The sequence below is a fragment of the Sardina pilchardus genome, chromosome 2, assembly GCF_963854185.1.
Source record: "Sardina pilchardus chromosome 2, fSarPil1.1, whole genome shotgun sequence".
Classification (NCBI taxonomy): Eukaryota; Metazoa; Chordata; class Actinopteri; order Clupeiformes; family Clupeidae; genus Sardina; species Sardina pilchardus.
The window spans coordinates 28393962-28415815 of NC_084995.1; the positions used below are offsets into that span (position 1 = coordinate 28393962).

A 21854-nucleotide genomic window follows, 5' to 3' on the forward strand; every position below is an offset into this window, starting at 1 on the left:
TAAAGTATAAGTATGTTTTGTTTGTTTATGTGGAACGTCAACAGAAGTAACATCATTCAGGATCTCATAGCACTTTTAAGGCCTGATCACATTGCACAGGGCGTGTGCTATGAAACCCATTACTTTCAATGGCTTGCACCAGCAAAGTCAGGTCTGCCACTGTGCTGAGCAATAAGGCCTGATCACATTCACATGGCATGCCCTGCGCTCACCGCTAGGTTGCTCTTGGTTGAGGTAATGTTCTAAAGACGTTTTTTGTGGTTACTGCTGGGCTCAGTGCAAAAAAACTATGATTTACAGTGCACTCTGCGGTCAAAGTTCAACATGTTTCAACTGCACGACCAGTTCTTGCGCACGTAAGCCTTTGAAAGTAATGGGTTTACATTTTAAGCTAGCTCTAAGGTAGCAACAATCAAAGTGTACCGTCTTAATGTATTGAAGATCACAGTATCCACTCGAAGGCAGAGGACAAACGTGTAGAGCAAAGCATCATGCATTGCCGATTTCTTCGTATACTTGCGAGAAGGTGCTATAATTCAAAATCCCCATGATATTATACAAAAAATAATCTCAAAGGTAATAAAAAATCTCAAGATACAGGATCTCCTTATATGGGCAAAGATGGGAGCTTTTTTTGTAGGCGAACTTTAGAGGTCTATGTGATTGTGCCTTTACGCACCTTTATGCATGGGAGAATTTGCCCTATTGTCATTAAAACCCCATTCTGAATCTTGGGTGCCCTTATGTCGATCCTAAGGGCAATCTACTAAAATGAACAATGAGAAGACCACTGGTAACTTATCATAACATGTTTCAAACATATGACATTGATATTTCTTGACAATACTCTGACATGTGTTTATAATGTGGTTTTCATTGTCTTTCCTCCTCCCCACTGTAGGCTAGCTTTATTATAAAATTGTAAAAATGCTCATATATATACCAAAACCAAATCTCTTTCAATAATGGGGTTCTTATTTTTATTGCATCCAATGACAGCAAGAGAAGTGAAGCAAGTCTACTTATACTTTTCACGAACGCTATCTATCCACTCTAGGTAGTTAGATACTTTAGTGTAGATGCCCAGTTTGTCTTTGTGACCACAGCCTCCTTCCCCCCAAGACACCAAACCAATCAGAAACCAGGTCTTGCGATACTCCACCATCATTGGCCCACCGCTGTCCCCCTCACAGGCGTCCTGTATTTCACCCAACACACCGGCACACAGCACATTTTTGGTCACAGTGTTTATCATCTTTTGCTGGCATAAGGTGTGATCCACCAGTGGGACTTTGATGAAGTTCAGGGTCTTGCTGTAACCCTCGTCCGTCTCATTGGTCTTTCCCCAGCCTGTCACGATGGTTTCAGTACCATTGCGGTGTAGCAACCCTTCGGCTAGCCCTCGACTCGGCAAGCAGGCTGGTAGGATGTAGTTGGAGTATCTCACTGGTGTTGCCAGACGCAGTAGTCCAATGTCATTGTCCACTGTTTGGCGGTTGTAACTCGGATGTGAAATAATCTCTGTCACCGGCACAGTGACCTCTGTACCCTCCCTCTTGAAAAGCTGATAGTCACCTGTGGACACACCAGGCAGTCAGTCACTCAGCTGAAAAAGTAATTCCACAAACACAGTCACACTTACACTCACAAAGTGACTACAGCCAACCAGGAGGGTTGGACAATAGTAATGGGAAAGGAAGGTGACAGCAACAGTGTAAGGAGGAATGGTCAAGACGGTCATCATACCTAATCTGACATTGAAGCGACTATGGTCTTCCAGACAGTGAGCGGCAGTGAGGACCCAGTTCTTGTCTATTAGAACTCCCCCACAGTGAAATATCCCAGAGGAACTGATTAAAAGAGCCTATGACATGGGAATGATGTGACAAAACATCAAGTATGACAGCAGTGTAAAGAAAAAAATTAAGTTCACATACTGCTGTTTTAAATAGCTAGCTCTATTGTTGTTATAGCCATAGTATGCTGTAGTTATCTATTGATTGGGAGGTCAGGACTAGACCGTGCTGTACCTGCCAGGGACTCTCTCCCCTCATGCCTGCTTCTCCCCCGGTTACCCATGGCATCATTCCTTCCATAGGTTCTGTATTGAATGCGGACTTGTGGATCAAAATCCTTCCACAGGCATGGTTATCTTTGAAACACAAAATATGTACAAGACAAGGAGACAGAGAGAGAGAGAGAGAGAGAGAGACAGAGAGAGAGAGAGAGTGAGACAGAAAGACAGAGAGAGGGAGAATATGCCTGACGGTGTTATGGTATACTGTCATTTCCCAACTATTAGCCGCGGCTTATACATTGATTTAGCAACATTTCTTCAGCTCTGCGGTTAATAGGCCTACACAGGGGCAGTTAATATGGTTTTGTTTACTTGCATAAAACACTGTTCTGTGGCTTATACACAATGTGGCTAATACACAGGAAATTACTAGTCAGGCTAGGAAATTACTGTGGCAGGAACTAAAATCATGCAGGGACATGAGGAGATGACTTACTGATAGGACTACAGGTTCTTGAATTTTCATGAAGGCTGAATCCTGGAAGACAGCTACAAGTGCGGACCAAGCCACCGGACCTCAAATTACACTCATGGTCACAATCGCCGTTTTGCAGTGAGCAGTTAGAGGCTGTGCTGGCTAAAACAGTTCAGGTGTAAGTCATATTCAGCAACACTTATTGAAGATCAGACAGCCACAAAAGAAATCTGTGGTCTTGGAGCTTACGCTGGTTACAGTATCTCCCCTCATAGCCAGGATGACAGAGGCATTCAAATGACTGGAACTTGTCCATGCATGTTCCTTCGATGCATGGATTGGGCTCACACTGGTTGCCATCTGAAAACAGACAAGAGGTCTAGTAAAATACAGCACCATTATGGGTGCCTAGTCTGCCTACATATACAGTATTTCAGTAAATACAAAGACTTTACCAACCTTTATACACAATCCAAAACTCCAGCTGAAAAGAGAGATTTGTATTATGGCCACATGACTTGAATGAGAAGAAATGGCAGCTTTTGGATACATGTTCAAGGACAAAGAAGTACTATATTAGAAGTGGTACTGTTTTGGAGCCTCTTTCAACCGTTGGTTAAAGTGGTTTGAGTTGTATGAGGAAAAACAGTAGCCTACTTGCATGTGCAAAGTAAATAGGCATCATGTCACTGTACTGAGTCTGTTGAATTCACACACTGGCTCTACCTCCAGGTTCTGTTGTATGAATAATGGCTAATTCTGTACAGATGAACCAACCGTTGCCTCTCGGGTCAGGAAGATCTCTCTGGCCTCCTCAAAGTCACACGCCTCTTCGACACATTCACGTTCTTTCGATGCTGGTCTGAGCTCTTCGAACATACTATTAGCCCGTTTGGAGCGCAGAAGTGAATGTGCCTCTGGTCCACTGTAGAAGACTATTTCAAAGACTCAGTGAGAAATGCAATAGAAATGTGGACAAGACAATTAAGCCATTAAAGACAATTCATGTCCCTGTCTCCATGTCTAGGCTTGAGACAATTTCAGCACACATTCAGAAGCATCTCTGCCATGTCAAAAGATACAGTAGATGTTGACTGTACTGGCTAACCCCCCTGATACACACACACACACACTCACACACTAATGTACTTTTCGATAAACCCTGGCAAATTCCTGGCTTACCTGATCTGCTATAGACCCTCACAGACCACAGCACCAGAAGACACAAGCTGAGCGAGGGTCGCCACATGATGGCTACAGACCCTGTGCACAAATCAGATCCAAACACATCAGAGCATTTGTCAACACACTTTAGGTCTAGTCATAGTCAACAGTTCATGATGAACATACATTCAATACAAACGTTTATCGCAATTGCAAAGGTCATCTGTCAAAATTCTGTAAATTACATGTCTAACTGTCATAAGTTGACTGTTAAAAAAAAAAACTGCTGATCTTACCAAGTTACTGAGTTTATTGCCGGGCACTGGATGTAGAGCGTGCAAGTGGTATGAAGGTGGACAATCCAGTCCCTTGCGTCAGCTGAGCTGCGTATCAAACTAATCCACATAACATTGATCTGTGAAATTGTAACAAATGCTGCACCATTCATATGACAGTTATAGTGAACCTGATTACAGAAGACCAGTGCATCAAACCAGAATTAGCCATACTTAGTGAGTCGCTATAGGCAAGTCCAAAATGAAATTTATTTGACAGAAATATGTTTCTACTTACATTTTGAGAATAAAGGAAGGTTGTGGATGACAGATGTGATGTTTAAACAACGTTTATGATTAACTTCAGATGTTGACTTAAAGTCCACAGTCTGTTCGTCTGACTGTGATATCTGGTCTTTCGTGATTTTGTGACTCATATTCAGTGTGAAAGAGAGAGAGACAGAGAGAGAGAGATGCTGCAGCTGTGTAAGGTCACAGACTCCCTGTTCATCAGCAACGCACGATCAGCATGCAGTCCTGAGCTAATCCAGCAGGAGGCAGTCACCCTCTGCATCAACGTCTCTAAGCAGCAGCCCTTCCCCACTGTTCGCGTCAACACGCTCCGGATCCCTGTTTATGATGACCCCAATGAGGACCTCTACCAGCACTTTGATCACTGTGCGGATGCCATAGCCAAGGAAGCCAAACGGGGCGGACACAGCGTTGTGTACTGTAAGAATGGCCGCAGCCGCTCTGCAACCATCTGTGTGGCATACCTAATGAAGCATCAGGGCCTGTCCTTAACAGAGGCCTTTCAGGTAGGGAGCGTGCTGTTTTGTAGATCAGATACACTGCAATGTACAGCATCTGTCAAAATACACTTGGTTTTGTTCATATGCCCCATGCTATGTATTTGCTTAATTCTATGCCCAATACTGTCCAACACCGCCACAATGTGCTGTGTTTCTGTGGAGGTATCTGACTTGTAATGGCATCTTTCTCCGCTTATGATTATAGACTGTGAAAAATGCCCGTTCAGTGGTGGAGCCAAACCCAGGTTTCTGGACCCAGCTGGAGAAATATGAGCAGGAACTGAAAACCAGGTCAGAGGACAGCAACCCCATCATCCACCCTCCATCCTGATTCAGTCTGAATCCCTCCATCCTAATTCAGTCTGAATCCCTCCATCCTGATTTAGTCTGAGTCCCTCCATCCTGATTCAGTCTGAATCCCTCCATCCTGATTTATTCTGAATCCCTCTCTCTACCTCTATCCTATTGATGTCCATGTCCTCTGTTGTCATTAAGACCTCTTTAAAACCTTTAAATCCTTATTTAAAATATTCACCTGTTAGACTTTACACCAAACCTTTTTGTTCTGAAAAGTCATGCTTGTACAATCATTGTTAATGTAAATGCTGATGACTATCACACATTTGTTTTTATTCGGGGGAGGGTTCTAAATAATTATACAATGTTTTTATGAATTTCAGACCAGTGCAAATACATAAACCCAAGCACTTCCTCCAACTGTCTGCTGAGCGAATGCTTCCATGGAGGAGACACTCATCACAGCATAAATTCAGTGGAACATAGCGGTTTGTGTAATTTCATTATATATTTTGTTGCATCTTTTGAGGTATTCACACAATTCGACTAGTCTGGACTTGGTGAATACTAGAGTCTGGTCACTCACTCTCATTGGCAGACCTTTTCAACACTAGCATGGTGACGGGCATGGAGATGGCTTCATTTTGAAATCATTGGTCCAGCGTAACCAATCACATTAATCAGGGATTCCATAGCAGTATTTCCTACTTTGTCTGAACTCTACAAACTGACAATAAATAGCATTGGCAGTCAGGAGACAATGTAGGCCTATGTGGGCCTTCCTTCTCTGTGAATACATTTACACATTGTTCCGACTGTCATTTTTGATGTTTGTAGACGTTGCTACTGCCGTTTACCTCAGCCATTTTCGATTTAGAAACTGTAGCATCATCCCCTGTCATCACAGGTAATCTGCCGACCAATGGAAACGTTAGTGAATTATGGTGTTCCAGACAAGTATCTCCCTGAAAGGAGAACTAGGTGGGCGAGCCCAGGCGACAACATTTCTGGTTTGATTGTGGAAAGTTTACATTTAAAAAGTCAACAAGTCATTACTTACAACTGAACTTTCAGTGCATCTTTTAATTACATTATATAACTGCAGTCCCTCTTCAGATTTTTGGCATATATTGTTAATAGAAATGGTCAACAGCAGATACATAAAACTGGTTGATAGCACAAGCCATTAAGAGCTAATTGTCATTCAAACATATACCAAAACCAAATCTCTTTCAATTATGGGGTTCTTATTTTTATTACATTGTACGCTGTTTCTGATGACAACAAGAGAAGTGAAACATGTCTAGTCATATTTTTGACGAACTACATCAATCCACTCTAGGTAGTTAGATACTTTAGTGTAGATGCCCAGTTTGTCTTTGTGACCACAGCCTTCCCCCCAAGACACCAAACCAATCAGAAACCAGGTCTTGCGATACTCCACCATCATTGGCCCACCGCTGTCCCCCTCACAGGCGTCCTGTATTTTGCCCAATGCACCAGCACACAGCACGTTTTCAGTCACATTGTTTACCATTGTTTGCTGGCATAAGGCATGGTCCACCAGTGGGATTTTGATGAAGTTCAGGGCCTTACTGTAACGCCAGTCCGTCTCGTTTACCTTTCCCCAGCCTGTCACGATGGTTTCAGTACCATTGCGGTGTAGCACCCCTTCGGCTAGCCCTCTACTCGGCAAGCAGGCTGGTAGGATGTAGTTGGAGTATTTCACTGGTGTTGCCAGACGCAGTAGTCCAATGTCATTGTCCACTGTTAAGCGGTCATAATTCGGATGTGGAATAATCTCTGTCACTGGCACAGTGACCTCTGTACCCTCCTTCTTGAAGCGCTCATAGTCACCTGTGGACACACCAGGCAGTCAGTCACTCAGCTGAAAGAGTAATTCCACAAACACAGTCACACTTACACTCACAAAGTGACTACAGCCAACCAGGAGGGATGGGTAATGGTGGTGGGAAAGGAAGGTAACAGCGTAACAACAGTGTAAGGAGGAATGGTCAAGCCGGTCATCATACCTAATCTGACACTGAAGCGAGTGTGGTGTTCCAGACAGTGAGCGGCAGTGAGGACCCAGTGCTTGTCAATTAGAACTCCCCCACAGTGGAATGTCCCAGAGGAACTGAGCAGAAGAGCCTATGACATGGGAATGATGTGACAAAACAGCAGGTGTGACGGCTGTGTCAAGCAAAAAAAAAATCACAATTTCTATCAATTTCACAGACTGCTGCTCTAAATAGCTATTTTAGCTCTAGTTGTTATAGCCATAGTATGCTGTAGTTATCTATTGATTGGGAGGTCAGGACTAGACCGTGCTGTACCTGCCAGGGACTCTCTCCCCTCATGCCCGCATCTCCCCCGGTTACCCATGGCATCATTCCTTCCATAGGCCCTGTATTGAATGCGGACTTGTGGATCAAAATCCTTCCACAGGCTTGGTTATCTTTGAAAAACAATATGTACAAGATAGGTAGAGAAAGTTAGACAAACAGACAGAGAGAGGGAGGATATGCCTATCGTTGTTGTGGATTAATAGGCAACTAGAATCATGCAGGGACATGAGGAGATGGCTTACTGATAGGACTACAGGTTCTTGAATTTTCATTAAGGCTGAATCCTGGGAGACAGCTACAAGTGCGGACCAAGCCATCGGACCTCAAATTACACTCATGGTCACAATCGCCGTTTTGCAGAGAGCAGTTAGAGGCTGTGCTGGCTAAAACAGAGTAGTTCAGGTGTAAGTCATAATATGTTTGGCAACACTTATTGAAGATCAGACAGCCACAAAAGAAATCTGTGGTCATGGAGCTTACGCTGGTTACAGTATCTCCCCTCATAGCCAGGATGACAGAGGCATTCAAAGGACTGGAACTTGTCCATGCATGTTCCTTCGATGCATGGATTGGGCTCACACTGGTCGCCATCTGAAAACAGACAAGATAGTCTTGCAAAATACAGAGCCATGGGTGCTTATGTATATTCAAGTAAATACGAAGGCTTTACCAACCTGTGTACACAGTCCAAAACTCCAGCTGAAAAGAGAGATTTCTGTTATGGTCACATGGCTTGAATGAGAAGGAATGGCAGCATTTGGATACATGTTCAAGCACATGTTCAAGGACAAAGAAGTAATACTATAAGAAGTGCTACTGTTTTGGAACCTCTTTTTACCGTTGGTTAAAGTGGTTTGAGTACGTGGAAAAACTGTATACTTGCATGTGCAAAGTAAATACGGTAGGCATCATGTCACTGCACTGAGTCAGTTGAATTCACGCACTGGCTCTACCTCTAGGTTCTGTTGTATAATGAATGTATAATGAATAATGGCTAATTCTGTACAGATGAACACACCGTTGCCTCTCGGGTCTGGAAGATCTCTCTGGCCTCCTCAAAGTCACATATCTCTTCGATACATTCACGTTCTTTCGATGGTGGTCTGAGCTCTTCGAACATACTATTAGCCCGTTTGGAGCGCAGAAGTGAATGTGCCTCTGGTCCACTGTAAAAGACTATTTCACACATTAGCATATAAGCATCTCTGATTCTCTGCCATGTCAAAAGATAGATGTTGGCAGGACTGCACTGGCCAAAAAGTAGTATACCATGGCAAACTCAGTTTACCACACCCCTCCACCCCTCCCTCCACAATAATGTACTTTTAGATAGACCCTTTGTAATTCCCGGCTTACCTGATCTGCTATAGACCCTCACAGACCACAGCACCAGAAGACACAAGCTGAGCGAGGGTCGCCACATGATGGCTACAGACCCTGTGCACAAATCAGATTCCAAACACATCAGAGCATTTGTCAACACACTTTAGGTCTAGTCATAGTCAACAGTTCATGATGGGCATACTTTCAATACAAACGTTTATCACTGTTTGAAAGCTTGTCCGTCGAAATTCTGTAAATTACATGTCTAACTGTCATAAGTTCACTGTTAAAACAAAAAACTGCTGATCTTACCAAGTTACTGAGTTTATTGCCGGGCACTAGATGCAGAGCGTGCAAGTGGTATGAAGGTGGACAATCCAGTACCTTGCGTCAGCTGAGCTGCGTATCAATCTAATCCGCATAACATTGATCTGTGAAATTGTAGCAAATGCTGCACCATTCATATGACAGTAACAGTGAACCTGATTACAGAAGACCAGTGCATCCAACCAGAATTAGCCATACTTAGTGAGTCGCTATAGGCAAGTCCAAAATGAAATTTATTTGACAGAAATATGTTTCTACTTACATTTTGAGAATAAAGGAAGGTCGTGGATGACAGATGTGATGTTTAAACAATGTTAATGACTAACTTCAGATGTTGACTTAAAGTCCACAGTCTGTCTGCTCCTGTTCTCCTGATGTACAAACCCCCACTCACACTGAGGCCCTGAACAAATGCAGTTTGTAGAATATTGACAGTTAACAAAATTAATCAAATGTCACATAGAGAAATCATCTAACTTCATTTGCCACTGATCATTAGGATACTAAGATGCAACAAACTGATTAATGGAGTAGTTAATGAAATAATTATCAAAAATATAACACCATGTCCTGATAATGTTGTTTCACACTTTCATGCCTATAAGTCATAGTTTTCTTATTTTTCTCCCCCTTGTTGTTTAGTGGCAGTTGTCTTAAACAATCTTGTAGTGTTGGTTTAACTGTGAAAACAATTTAGTGAACACACCCCTTAGTGAAAACATACGAAACAAGTCAAATTAACAATACAAATGAGACAAAAATGGGGGTGTTTGCACTAAAAACAAAAGTAACATTCCCTACATTACAGGGAAACTCTTTATGTTTTTCATAAAGAGGAAAATGTCTCACATACTGTACAGGTAAATCTGGCTAGTATTCTATAAATTATTTTCCTAATTACATGTAAAGTATTCCTGACATAGGACTTTGAATGGCAAATGTCTCTTTTCATATCAGATAATATCCTGTGGTGTATCTGGCTTACTGTAACTTTATTTTGTATGAGATAAAGTTGATGGAGGCCCTCCATTCCAGTCAATGTATCTGTTGCTGCTATGCTGTTGTTCTCACCCTCTTACAGTACATACCCTAAGCTCTCTCTCTTCCTCATCATTCTACTAGACTGACCACTGGCCAAGTTCAAGGTCTCCTCTTGTATGGCTTCCCGTTACTGTCATTTTGTTGGGGCCCTTTGTTCTCTTTTTTTTTTTGCTTGGGCTCATTGAGACACCTTAAAAGAGAGGCCATGTCTAACCACACTGGACCACCAATTATTCAAACTTAATAACATTTTAAAGTGGTGCTTTGTTATTCAAAGGAAAAATAGGAGGGACATTTAATCTTCCACTGATTCTGTCCTCTCAGAAAGCATTAACTGCACCCTGTTGTGTGAAAACAAGGGCAGCTGCTTGTTCTTTTAAAGGAGACAGGGTTGTGACAATGTAGCATAAATCAGCCGGCCTGCTCAAGTTTAGACGTCTATTCATCTGGAGACCCAGTGAACAGCAGGATAAAGAGCTGGTATGCAGGGCATGTACTTACTCCTCCATCTCCCTTCAGTGGAGGGACGAGGGAGCACACAAAGGAGGAGTGGAGGAGCAGGGGAACAGGATGAGATGCGCCACCTGAGGTCTTCATTTGTCTGCGGGTGTGGAAACGAGGACACTCATTAGGGCTGGGCTCTCGCTCCGTTGTGTGTTTCCAGGGCTTTGGGTGTCTCCTGTTTGATTCCATTGTCAGGGGCAGATGAAAAGTGCAGACTCGGGTTGCACAGATGAGGGCAGAGAGCGTGAGGCAGGCCTGGCCCCAGGAAAGAGCGTGCCGTGCCCATGGGCCCGCAGCAGTTTCGGCTGAATTGGTCAGGGGCGAGTCGGTGAGGGTTTGGTGAACAGCAGAGCTTTGCCAGTGCCATGATGACTTCCGTGCTTCTTGGAAACTGACATGTGAGGCAGGTCCCTCGTGGCTCTAACAGGGCTCCACACCAAAACGGGAGGCTCAGTCTGAGAGGTCTCTGCCAGGGGCCCTGGGAATTAGAGGTGGGAATTCCGTAAGAAGCAAATTCAATTCCTAAAGTTCTCAGGCACTGGGACTAAATTCAGGCGGGCGGGTGGCAGGCGGTTTAAGATTTGAAAATAGATAATTCTATCTAGCGGCTTTGAAAGTCCCTGATAACTTCGGGCACAGAAATGTTTCTTGATTTAATTAAGGGATTAGCATCACTTACATTTAATATGAGAAGTCATAGGTGTTTAAAGCGATACTAAGGAGTTTTTTGTACCTTAAAATAATGTTTCCAAAATAATTTTAGTGGTTCATTCGTGGCCCACTATCGGCTATAACCACACTATGTAAGTTTACCATATCGGATAGCAGATTTTGTAGTTTGATGGAAAAAAAATACAGATTGCTTCAATGACACAATATGTCATACTTTCATAAAATCATGCAACATACTCTACCTTGTCTGTGGACATCATTATTTGCAAAGCCAGTGCTGGATAAACAAATACTGTAGCGTGTGTGCAACAGAGTAAAAGTGCTTTAGTGTTGCTTCAAGCTAAAATCAAGATATATGATCTTTAAGGGCTCTTCAACAGACCTAGTGACCCATAACAAACAAGCCAAGCGGAGCAATGGTGGCCTGGTGAGGGCCACATGATAGGGTGTTGGCAGCCCATTTCATACCCGCTCCTGTCTGGGACAAACGTGTAAGCCCAAGTAGGCCACTCAGAAGGGATTGTTTTCTCCAGAGCACAACTACAACACTGTCCATCTCCACAGGATTCACTTTCAGTCTGAGGCCTTTATCTACACATATATCAGCACGCTAGGAGGAGGCAGAAGGAGGGATGGGACTTTTATTCTTAGCTTTTATTTTCGATGATTATTTTGGTCAATGCTATTGAGATCGCCTTACTAGACTTCCTTTGTTGTTGTCTGTCAGGCACAATGTAATATCATACCCGTCCCATCGGCTTTGTACTCGGACCTACATAGAGATGGTCAGGTTGCAAACATGCTTGTTTCCCTTCTTTTTTGACATTGTCAGGTGGAGCTTATAAATTGATCAATGATTTTGCTCTGTGGTTCACTTCACATTTCATCTCGATGATGGCTCACAGCTCCATTGCGACAGTAAGTGTGGTTCAGAATCACCTACTAATCATGGGTTTGATTGACACAACTGGCAGGCAGTGGGTTTTGGTTTGTTGTGTGTAATGCTGGAAAATTTGTAGTCATTTAATTATCATCAATCATTTTGGTAATTTGGTTATTGGTTTAGTCACTGGATGGAATATTGATCACTGTTGTCAACTAATCTGTCAACATTGTGATGCATGATGAGGAAAGGATACATTGCATGGACTGATTTAACAAATGCACCATGCATGCTGGTTTGACTTATCAATGCTTTATCACATGAATTTGCGGGCTGGAACCTAGATTTCTAGGCTATGGTCTTTTCATCCGTGAATATAAATACATCTTTTATAATGGAAAAGCGATGATAGACATTTTGTGTTATGGTGGTTTAATTCCTCTGACAGTGTTTGTTAGTAAAACTGGTAACATGGTAAAAACAGGACATTTAATGTACTGATGATTTTGCTAATTGGTAAATTACTTATTGGTTCAATTACTTGAACTTTGTCAAAGAATGTTCTAATAAAAATCTTGAACACCATCGAACACCAGAAAATCCTTTTAGATTAATTAGTAAGAGTGTCTGATAGAGATTCAAAGTTCAGCTCTTTGCTCAGATCTTATTATTGTCATTAATTTGTAAAGGCAACCTTTTTCGGCAACCTTTTTAATTACCTTTTCTCCCCCTCTCTCTCTCTCTCTCTCTCTCTCTCTCTCTCTCTCTCTCTCTCTCTCTCTCTCTCCATCATTCTGCAGAGGATGTGGGCTTTGTTCGGACTCCTCTCTTTGCTCCACATCTCCTCAGGGATGATATTCAGACGTCCAGAACTCCAGACTCCTCCACCTGTTGGCTCCCCAGAACGACCCCTTCCTCCAGAAGATTACGGAGTGGGCTCAGGATCATACGGCGTTCCATTTGACCAAATCCCAAGGGCACGGGGACATATGCCACACGGTAGCTTTCCTATGCCACCCGATGCCTTCCCATGGCCATCTGACGGTGATTCCATGGCCATGGATGACTACCCGATGGATTCTAGTGGCTTCCCCATGCAACCATTTGATGGTGACCCAATGGCATGGGAAGGCCAAGCCAAGCAGTCGGGTGGCTACCCCATGGCAATGGACCCAATGCCAATAGACCCCATGCCAATCGAGCCTGGCCACCACACTCCACCGAGGTGGAACATGACCAACGACGGCCGAGCAGGTAACCTGACGTTGATGCCAGACACGTCCTACTGTGAGATGCTCCTGGAGGCGCCGGTGCCTGCGTCTATGAGCGAGGTCCCCTGGTTCTGCATGTGCACGATGTGCAAGGGCAACAACATGGGCCCCAAAGGCGACAGGGGCGACAGGGGTCTACCAGGTACACGCCAGAATTCAAAGCTCACTCTTCCAGGACACTTCTTATCACCCATTCACATTTCAGATTAGGGCTGATTGATTTGAGGGAAATAGCTAATTGCAATTTTTTATGACAGATATTGTTATTTGATTTGCTGTATAATTTCTGAAAGTTAAGTTTCAGTTCAATATTCATTATGTGATACATTTAAAAATGACTGAAATATTACTTCTTGGAGGAGCTTTTTTTGCAGTGCATTCATTTTACTGCCGCTTGTGGCGCTTTTAAAAATGTTAGTACATATTCATCTTGTTACAGGAAGTAAAAAAAATGCTCCCAAATTCTGAGCTGAACAATTAATTTAGGCCCTTCACGATATGCTAATTGCATTAGTTCAAATTGTGATTTTATTTCACACTCCTGATTGCCCATTCACATCTTCAGTCCCAGAGAAAATGTCACATATCTGTACATATGCAGCACATAGCGCTTTGTATGTTGTTTATTGTACAACAGTTTTATCAACATATGATCCCTCCCATGTTAGGGCCACCTGGAAGTCCGGGGAGAAGAGGCTTGACTGGGTTCAGAGGTCGACCAGGATTTGTTGGTCGTCAGGGACCAAAAGGTAGGCAACACAGCCTCTCATTAAGACTCATTAAGATTGTTTTATTCTATTGTCTGCATTGTAATGATTCAGCTACCTCCTTTCTTTCTATTAGGTCAGAAAGGAGATGAGGGCATGAAAGGAGAGAAGGGAGCTGTGGGGTTCAATGGCAACAAAGGATCTCGAGGCTTCAAGGGTGAGCTGGAAACACACACACTAAAGTGTCTGACTCGTATCGGTGTCTATCTGCTTACCTGTCCCTCTCACTCCACCTCTGTGTTCCAGGTGATAAGGGCGACCATGGGTCAGATGGTGTTCCAGGTGCACAAGGGCCTCAGGGTGACGCAGGCGTCTGTCCGGCGAGTTGCGATTCCATCCCGGGCTCACCGGGAGAGTCGGGACTTCCTGGCAGCGTCGGGGCGAGGGGTCTTCCTGGGGTGGCGGGCCCACAGGGTACGAAAGGACTGAAGGGGGACCCGGGTGACGCGGGGCTGCCAGGTGTCCCCGGGGCTGATGGGATGAAGGGAGACCAGGGGGCGAAGGGTGAGTGCACCTGCACCGACGGGGCAGATGGAGCTGATGGAGTGCCTGGTACGTCCGGGTCCAAGGGTGACAAGGGTGCGATAGGTCCTCCAGGGGTCGCGGGGAGTGACGGTGAGAGGGGGGATAAGGGCGACATTGGCATGACCGGAGTGCCCGGTCCGTGCACGCCAGTCTTCAAATCAGCTTTCACAGCCGCTCTGACCAGTAGCTTCCCACCACCCAACCTGCCTGTGATCTTCGCCAAGGTCATCTACAACTTCCCCGGGAATTACGACCCCACGATGGGCGTCTACACAGCTCCCACCAATGGCACCTACGTCTTCAGCTGCAACGTGGAGGTCTTTAGCAAAGTGTTGAAGGTCGGCCTCTTCCTTAACTTCCAGCCCGTTGTGAGGACCACCGAACCCACTGACCTGGGCACTGCCTCTCAGCAGGTAATACTACACCTGACTACTGGAGACATGGTGTGGGTGCAAGTCAAGGACACAGACACCAACGGCATGTTCACCAGCTCAGAAAGTAGCAGCACCTTCTCCGGGTTCCTGCTCTACCCCGACTCCTGCGAGCTGCCACTGTTCAGAGAGTTTGTGCATCCAATCAAAGGGACCTACTCGTGGGGAGATTTGGTCCTCCCATGAGCATTTACTAAATAGTTGGATCAAATACTTGGCAGGACTTTTACTTTCTGAACCCAGGAAGTCCGCCTCTGGTCCCCATGCCCATCCCTATGCCCACCCCAATCCCTTAAACACACAACCAAGCATCACCATCATATGCCAGCCTGTACAATGCCATTGAGAAATATGAGCAAACTCGTCCAAATAATGTGTTTTTCGGCTGTTCAGATAAATAGTACTCAAGTCTTTCAGGTAATTGATTTTGGTGGTAGGATGGGAGAAATAATAACACATTTCATAGATAAGATATTGAGTACCTCAAACTTGCAATTAATGTGCTATGCTTCAACTAAACATGAAAAACACACCACATAACAACAGACCACACCACAACACCTGCAAACTGACAACCCAGCATAACACATTACTTATTTCCAACAGACACAACTCTATAGGCTTCCGTCAACTCACTGATCTACAATATGATGCAGTTGCCTGTGTAGGCCTGACATCTTTAACTAAAATCCCAAATCCACTCTTTTAATAGATACGTGTATTACAGAGAGGCTTACGATAGAAGGGTATTTACTTCATAGCCCTCCTGCAGAATAGTGGGGTCTGGCTACCCATAGCACCTAGCAGTGCTGTTCACAATGCAGCAGAACGAGTCTGATTTGGACATGCTATGATTAATCAAAGTAATGTCCTTGTAGCTCTTTCTATACCGAGTGTGGCAGAATTGTGTTTGTAACGTAGAACATAATGTGTAATGTATCACAACTGTACAGTACAACAGTAAGTTGCAGTTGTGATATTGTGAAGAAATTGGAAAGGAAAGTTTGTAATTTACTTTGAAGTTTGGACAAATCAAATATTAGATTGCAAGTTTAAATACATAAGAAAATAATGCAGTATACAGTCTTGAGGAAGTGGGAAAGGAAGTCTGTGTGGAAAGTGTGAGAATGAAAGAAACAAATTATATTGAAATGTTTTTTTTGTTTGTTTTGTTTTGCTATTGTGCCATTGTGTATAGATCAAACTTTCTGAAATAAACCACTAAAGAAGATTATGCCAAGTCCTGTGTGACTTTATTCAGGTGTTCTTTCTGTGAAATGAGCTGCCCACCATTATATGCCAAATCTGTAGTTAGATAAATATCTATCATCTACTGCCTACATATAAATCCACTTTATTTGCATTCCAGTACAAGTACAAGAACAGATACAAAGAATAAGGTTGATAGCGGGACAGTTTCTTTTACAATGACCCCTGGTGGTCAATCAATGCCAACACACAAGGTGCACAACAACATCTACGATCAACAGAGTAGCAGGTGTAAATATTCCAGGATATGCCTTTCGGTACGTCACAGTAACCGCCTGAGACGTTTCAGCGAGACGGCTCTGGCCCAGGTTGCCCTCGCTCGCTCCCCACAGACGTCTCCTGCACGTCCCAGTCTAGGACGCCTCCTCCTCCACATTGGGCTGCTCATCGTCCTCAACCATGCCCTTCAGATAGGCGCGTTTGAACTCCTCAAACACCATCTCCTCCTCCGCCTCGCTGTGCATTGGAGAGGGGAAACAGGAGATCAGAGCGAGCACAATGGCAGCCAGGTCAGGTGCTTAGATGAGTGAGAAGATAAGAAGATATTAAAGCTAACTAAAGGAGCGTGAGGAGGATTAGAGAAGAGTTCAAGCAAAGGTAGATTAGGGCCCAGGCTATAAAAGGTTATAATAGAACTTCTCTCAGGGGCCCGACAGATTACACAATATCTCATTGTCTGCTGGAGATGTGTCCAATGCAACAGTGAATGTATCTCACGAAAAGAGAGAACATCCTTTCACCAACAACTACCCACCTATCTTTCACTTCAGGCCGCATGAGGGGGAAAAGTAAATGACATGTAAGATGAAACTCTTTTTTACAGAACAGACACAGACATAGGCCATTACAGACAAAGGCACAAACACACACACACACACACACACACACACACACACACACACACACACACATACAGTACACACACACACACACACACACACACACACACACACACACACACACACACACACACATACAGTACACACACACACACACACACACACACACACACACACCTGCATCAGGTTTTGGATGCATCAACCGAAATGGAAGCTCTACCCCAACCTCGCTGAAAAGAAAATGACAAAACACAGACCATTAGTGTAAACATTAAAGTTATCACAGAGAAATCTAACCTGTAAAATGTATCTGCAAAGCAAAATGTCTACCACCATGCAAAGAAATAGACAAAAAACTCACCTTGACCCCATCATCCTGTCAAAGATAACGAATTGAAAATAACATTATTTGTCAGGAAAATCAATGAAAGTATACCAGCACACAGATAGCACAAGCAATCAATCACACTCATAGACACATACATACACAAGTAATATAATGCTAGTCTGTCTCTAACTAAACCAACCAGAGTGAACCTACCCTCCAACGATGAGCTTTACCATAATTCGATAGGACACCAGAATGCCCAGCACCTCTTTCAGCACCCCCGGTTTAAAACTGCAGGAAGAGACAGAGCAGCCTGTTACCGAACACACAACACCTACAAGGTGCCCTGTGGATAGTCAAACAGCCTTGGGCTAGTTTTACAAATTAGCACACAGCATCCAGTGATACCCAACTGAGCTCACCAAAGCTGTCAACAGGCATACCAAGAGCCCTGGAGCTGTTTATGTTGAGGCCAAAACCACAATCCAGTATCCCATATACAGAAGCTTTGTTTGCGGTGTCATTTTCACAGTAAACACTGATAAACATCTCTTGCACCTCACCATATGTAAAATATGGGTCTTTTCATATAGGTAGTGTATCCATGCATCTGTTTTTAGGTGCTGCCTTTTGCCTCTCAGTTACTCATGGAGGAATGCTGACTCCATAGAGGGTGTGTGTCTGCTGTTGGCCCTGTGCTGGCCTTTGGGTGTGCCTGGAGGATTCGGGCGCGTCCGAGCAGCGCACTCACTAGCTGGAGGAGGCCAGGTTGGTGTCCTCGTGCTTCAGTTTGCCGTCCAGCGCGATGCCCCGCCGCTCGCGGTTGTGGGCCAGCAGAGGGAGCAGGGTGTAGACCTTGTCCAGGCTGCCACCAGCATTCACTGAGTCCCTGAACGGGTGCACAAGTCAAGACATCAGAAACATAAGGGACAGTAGTACATTGAAGTTACTAACTGTTGTATTTTTTTTTCCACTTTTATGAACGGCATCTATTTCAAAATTCTATGTGCACATTTCACTGTATTCACATTTGAAAACGTAAAACATCACACAGTATAGAATGGCTTTCAACCACTAGGACTTACTGTAAGCTGTGATGCATAATGCGTTGCTAATGACATATTATAAGTCATACTGCACATACATACCCACTGTCCTCAATAGCAACTGCCCTCACATAGTTGTCATTGGAGTAAAGTACCACAGTGGCAATCTGGTCCACTACAGACATAAAACATAAATAAATAAATAAGTAAATAAATAATGACATGCTGGCTATGATTGCAATCAGAATCAAAGTCAATATAAAAGTATCAGGCTCCTTTTACCTGAAATAATAACATTCCTCACATTTTTATTGGAGGTATTGTTGATTTTCACATGGACTTTTATTGGCTGCCCATGATAGTATGACTGTTGACAAGATGGTGACATTGATTAGAGATGTGATCACATTTTTCTATTCAATCTAATTCAATACGGTCTCCTACAAAAACTCTAACCACATTTCTTTTTTGTAGGTACAATCACATTTGTTCGACTATGCCCACCTACATACCACTACCACATCTATCCAAAGAGTTTGCAAGATTACATAGAGATATTATATCTGTAATGATGTTTTCTTGCAACAACAACGTTATTCAGTGTTTGTATTGTCTTCGTGAACCTGAGTAATGCTGAAAGGTCCATAAACTCTTTCAAAGACTGTTTGAATAATAGCTGTGGATTTGACACTCATCATAGATAGATAGACAAATACTTTATTGATCCCCAAGGGGAAATTCAAGAAATTCATCACTGCACAGGAGGAGCCACTTACCGGTTTGTCCAGGCTGGCCTCCAGGTGAAGAGGTTTTTCCGACATGAGAAAGTCCTTGGTGGTGGACACCGAGGGTGCTGGACCGTCATCCTCAGGGGCGTACTGGACCTTACGGATAGCCAGAGAAACTGTGCTCCTGTGAGAGAGGGCGCAGAGGGTAACGAGTTGAGAGAGTTGGGGTCAGAAGAGCCGAGCCCATGGCCCCGTGGGGAAAAAGAGCGACTGAAGAGGTTTGGGCCTCTGTCTCTTTACTGACCTTTTCTTGACTTTGGCATCCTGATTCTCGGCACTGAAGGCTTTCACCTCAAACTCTACAGCGCAGTGCTGATGGGCGGGGCGGGGCGGGGCGGGGTGGGGGGGGGGGGGACAGAAAGGTTAATGCAGCAGATAATGTTAATGTACAGGTTAATAATATACATGCTAATGTAATTGCCCTGCTGGGGTTAAGCAAGACTAAACTGTATAAACACTACAGTTACAATGAGAAAGTTATCCAGCAAAAGTCCTAAGCATTTATTTTCCATATAAGGTAGAGAAATGTCTGTGGTGATTGCTCCTGCTCTTACCTTCCCAACATCTTTTGGAGCAGGCTGCAATCCAACTGAGCAGGGTAGATTATCAGGGAACTGTAAACACACAGAATAAAAACATAGATGAAACATGAAATATACTGGCTTCAAGTTTCATGCAAAGAATGTTTATTCTAACTGTTCCCCTTCATGAAGTTGAATTAATATTTGAGCATGAAGTATTTGTCGATATGCATAGTGAATTAAACTCTGTTCACAAGATTATGCCAGACATCTTGTCTTTCACTGTGCTTACCTCAAAGAAGAAGGGGTAGGCGTTATCCCCAAGTTTCTTTAGGATCCTGTCCTGCACCTTGGTCAATATCGTCTGCTCCTTGTCCTGCAGGGCCGGGTACACCTGGCGTGTGGATATGAAGATGTCCCGGCGGAACGCTATCCCCATCACATCCATGTCATCCCGGCCATAGCGGAAAGCGCAGGACAGAGTGACGAACACTGAGGGGCGCCAGAGAGAGAAATGGTCAGTATTTGCATGTGAGGGAGGACACTTGTGAAAGGAGTAAAGGAGTGACTGCTGTGTTCACACTCTATTGCATTACATTGTGTTGTAAATGTGTCATGTCATTCATGAGCTGTCAGGATTCAATTCAGTATAAAAACTGAAAGGAACCAAGTCAAGCATGGCTAAGATGATAGATAGTTAATGTGAGTGAGAAGCACAAACCTTTCTTTCCCTGCAGCACCTCTGGATCAACCAGAATAACACCATCTATTTGGGGAAGATGAGAACAGCCAGGTTAACATACCTAAAGGGACTGACCTGATATATATATATATACAGTATATATAACCAGATTTCTTAGGAACATTTTTGACAATCTTCTGATTTAACAAAAATCAAATGAGATTTGTTGATGGAACGAGTTGTTGAACTCACCCACAACATCTATGGAGTCAACGCGATCAACAAAGTCCCTCTTCCCCATATACACGCCAACCTATTTACAAAAGACACCAAAATATTAAATAGTGTATAGGTCTAACTCACATGCCAACATTTCAAAACATAAACAACTCTTCTTAGAATCCATAGCCTGTCAAGAACACTAACCGACTTGTCCTTGGACATCTTCTTGAAGATGACATGCCTGTGGCTCATCTTGACGAACTGGAGGGTCTGACGCCTAAAAGAAAAATAAAACTACACATTCAGTTTCTTGCTGTTAAAGGCAGAAGCCATCCTTCTATAGATTCTTCAGCTACCCATGGCCCGTACATAAGGTAGAGACATTTAAGAACCCTTTAGAGCCATTTAAGAACATCTAAGGGTCCTAAATGTGGCATCAATCACTGTATTGTTACTGAGGCATAATCCACTGACCTGAGTTAAAGGAAGACAAACAGTGAGAGGTGTGGACAGGAACAGAGGTGCTCTCTGCTATTTGTACCCGGCTTGCCCAACTGTCACTTTTAACCAATCGGTTCTTCAGACGACACAACAGCACCCTTCCCTCTCCAAAACGTCTGCAGGTCACTGTCATCGAATGTCGCCTGCCTGCTGTATTTGGCTGAGCGGATTGAGACGGTTCCCTCTTACTCAGCACTAGTTGGAGATTACTGACCCTCAAGCAGAGGGATAAAAGCTCTGCAGTCATGGCTGTCACGCGCCGGGCCCAGTGGTGAGCTGCCATCCCGTTCCACACTGCCACATCCTCCCCAACCGCCAACAGGCCTCTCACACACACACACACACACACACACACACACACACACAAACACACACACACACACACACACACACACACACACACACACGTCTCCCCTCAAGCGGAAGCATTGGAATGGGATGGGAAGGCTCTGTAAGCAGACACTCCTTAGTAACGTAAAGGGACTCAGGGATTGATGCTCAACAGAACATGATAGAAAAAGAGGGA

The 21854-nt window shown here is 43.9% G+C and overlaps 5 protein-coding genes across 8 annotated transcripts; 2 read left to right on the top strand and 3 right to left on the bottom strand.

Moving 5' to 3' along the window:
• Positions 1-957: 957 nt before the first annotated feature.
• On the bottom strand, positions 958-4507 carry LOC134068877 (vitamin K-dependent protein C-like). Of its 2 annotated transcripts, none has more exons than XM_062524671.1 (10): positions 4230-4507; positions 3953-4051; positions 3675-3755; positions 3270-3427; positions 2952-2976; positions 2742-2852; positions 2514-2654; positions 2031-2152; positions 1747-1864; positions 958-1575 (listed from the first exon to the last, which is right to left on the bottom strand). In XM_062524671.1, the coding sequence occupies exons 3-10, from the start codon at positions 3739-3741 to the stop codon at positions 1019-1021; spliced, it is 1299 nt and encodes a 432-aa protein (XP_062380655.1). In that variant the 5' UTR covers positions 3742-3755; positions 3953-4051; positions 4230-4507; the 3' UTR covers positions 958-1018. The 2 variants fall into 2 exon arrangements, with proteins under 2 accessions (XP_062380655.1, XP_062380662.1); XM_062524678.1 differs by having other exon boundaries at positions 3953-4071.
• LOC134068974 (dual specificity phosphatase 28-like) lies at positions 4398-5961 on the top strand. The gene is made up of 3 exons (XM_062524812.1): positions 4398-4749; positions 4949-5034; positions 5424-5961. The coding sequence occupies exons 1-3, from the start codon at positions 4405-4407 to the stop codon at positions 5524-5526; spliced, it is 534 nt and encodes a 177-aa protein (XP_062380796.1). The 5' UTR covers positions 4398-4404; the 3' UTR covers positions 5527-5961.
• On the top strand, positions 5408-16355 carry LOC134068850 (inner ear-specific collagen-like). Of its 2 annotated transcripts, none has more exons than XM_062524647.1 (5): positions 5408-5528; positions 12939-13551; positions 14078-14158; positions 14253-14333; positions 14423-16355. In XM_062524647.1, exons 2-5 carry the CDS (start codon positions 12942-12944, stop codon positions 15316-15318), a joined length of 1668 nt encoding a protein of 555 aa, XP_062380631.1. In that variant the 5' UTR covers positions 5408-5528; positions 12939-12941; the 3' UTR covers positions 15319-16355. The 2 variants fall into 2 exon arrangements, with proteins under 2 accessions (XP_062380631.1, XP_062380624.1); XM_062524640.1 differs by lacking the exon at positions 5408-5528 and adding an exon at positions 10409-12173.
• On the bottom strand, positions 6093-9430 carry LOC134068889 (vitamin K-dependent protein C-like). 2 transcript variants are annotated; one of them, XM_062524698.1, is made up of 10 exons: positions 9301-9430; positions 9024-9142; positions 8745-8825; positions 8407-8564; positions 8063-8087; positions 7869-7979; positions 7631-7771; positions 7377-7498; positions 7074-7191; positions 6093-6897 (listed from the first exon to the last, which is right to left on the bottom strand). In XM_062524698.1, exons 3-10 carry the CDS (start codon positions 8809-8811, stop codon positions 6344-6346), a joined length of 1296 nt encoding a protein of 431 aa, XP_062380682.1. In that variant the 5' UTR covers positions 8812-8825; positions 9024-9142; positions 9301-9430; the 3' UTR covers positions 6093-6343. The 2 variants fall into 2 exon arrangements, with proteins under 2 accessions (XP_062380682.1, XP_062380674.1); XM_062524690.1 differs by lacking the exon at positions 9301-9430 and having other exon boundaries at positions 9024-9281.
• A 313-nt stretch (positions 16356-16668) lies between the features above and the next one.
• On the bottom strand, positions 16669-21079 carry saga (S-antigen; retina and pineal gland (arrestin) a). The gene is made up of 15 exons (XM_062524722.1): positions 21032-21079; positions 20858-20918; positions 20645-20689; positions 20216-20415; positions 19957-20016; positions 19647-19714; positions 19391-19526; positions 18897-18981; positions 18717-18789; positions 18320-18457; positions 17782-17859; positions 17602-17616; positions 17418-17470; positions 17156-17165; positions 16669-16857 (listed from the first exon to the last, which is right to left on the bottom strand). The coding sequence occupies exons 1-15, from the start codon at positions 21077-21079 to the stop codon at positions 16755-16757; spliced, it is 1173 nt and encodes a 390-aa protein (XP_062380706.1). The 3' UTR covers positions 16669-16754.
• Positions 21080-21854: the final 775 nt, after the last annotated feature.

What these genes read in the sequence shown, in the direction of transcription:
- LOC134068877 (XM_062524671.1), bottom strand. Translation starts at nt 3,741, where the DNA reads ATGTGGCGACCCTCGCTCAGCTTGTGTCTTCTGGTGCTGTGGTCTGTG. An exon ending in TCCTGACCCGAGAGGCAACG is followed by an intron (nt 2,977 to 3,269) that starts GTTGGTTCATCT and finishes CTCTCTTTTCAG; the next exon opens with CTGGAGTTTTGGATTGTGTA. An exon ending in GTTTTGGATTGTGTATAAAG is followed by an intron (nt 2,853 to 2,951) that starts GTTGGTAAAGTC and finishes GTCTGTTTTCAG; the next exon opens with ATGGCAACCAGTGTGAGCCC.
- LOC134068974 (XM_062524812.1), top strand. Translation starts at nt 4,405, where the DNA reads ATGCTGCAGCTGTGTAAGGTCACAGACTCCCTGTTCATCAGCAACGCA. An exon ending in CCTTAACAGAGGCCTTTCAG is followed by an intron (nt 4,750 to 4,948) that starts GTAGGGAGCGTG and finishes TTATGATTATAG; the next exon opens with ACTGTGAAAAATGCCCGTTC. An exon ending in GAGCAGGAACTGAAAACCAG is followed by an intron (nt 5,035 to 5,423) that starts GTCAGAGGACAG and finishes TATGAATTTCAG; the next exon opens with ACCAGTGCAAATACATAAAC.
- LOC134068889 (XM_062524698.1), bottom strand. Translation starts at nt 8,811, where the DNA reads ATGTGGCGACCCTCGCTCAGCTTGTGTCTTCTGGTGCTGTGGTCTGTG. An exon ending in GGGGAGAGAGTCCCTGGCAG is followed by an intron (nt 7,192 to 7,376) that starts GTACAGCACGGT and finishes CCCATGTCATAG; the next exon opens with GCTCTTCTGCTCAGTTCCTC. An exon ending in TCGCTTCAGTGTCAGATTAG is followed by an intron (nt 6,898 to 7,073) that starts GTATGATGACCG and finishes GTGTGTCCACAG; the next exon opens with GTGACTATGAGCGCTTCAAG.
- LOC134068850 (XM_062524640.1), top strand. Translation starts at nt 12,147, where the DNA reads ATGATGGCTCACAGCTCCATTGCGACA. An exon ending in GGGCGACAGGGGTCTACCAG is followed by an intron (nt 13,552 to 14,077) that starts GTACACGCCAGA and finishes CTCCCATGTTAG; the next exon opens with GGCCACCTGGAAGTCCGGGG. An exon ending in TGGTCGTCAGGGACCAAAAG is followed by an intron (nt 14,159 to 14,252) that starts GTAGGCAACACA and finishes TCTTTCTATTAG; the next exon opens with GTCAGAAAGGAGATGAGGGC.
- saga (XM_062524722.1), bottom strand. Translation starts at nt 21,079, where the DNA reads ATGAGCCACAGGCATGTCATCTTCAAGAAGATGTCCAAGGACAAGTCG. An exon ending in AGATGTCCAAGGACAAGTCG is followed by an intron (nt 20,919 to 21,031) that starts GTTAGTGTTCTT and finishes TTTTGTAAATAG; the next exon opens with GTTGGCGTGTATATGGGGAA. An exon ending in AGGCCAGCCTGGACAAACCG is followed by an intron (nt 18,982 to 19,390) that starts GTAAGTGGCTCC and finishes TCTTGTCAACAG; the next exon opens with TCATACTATCATGGGCAGCC.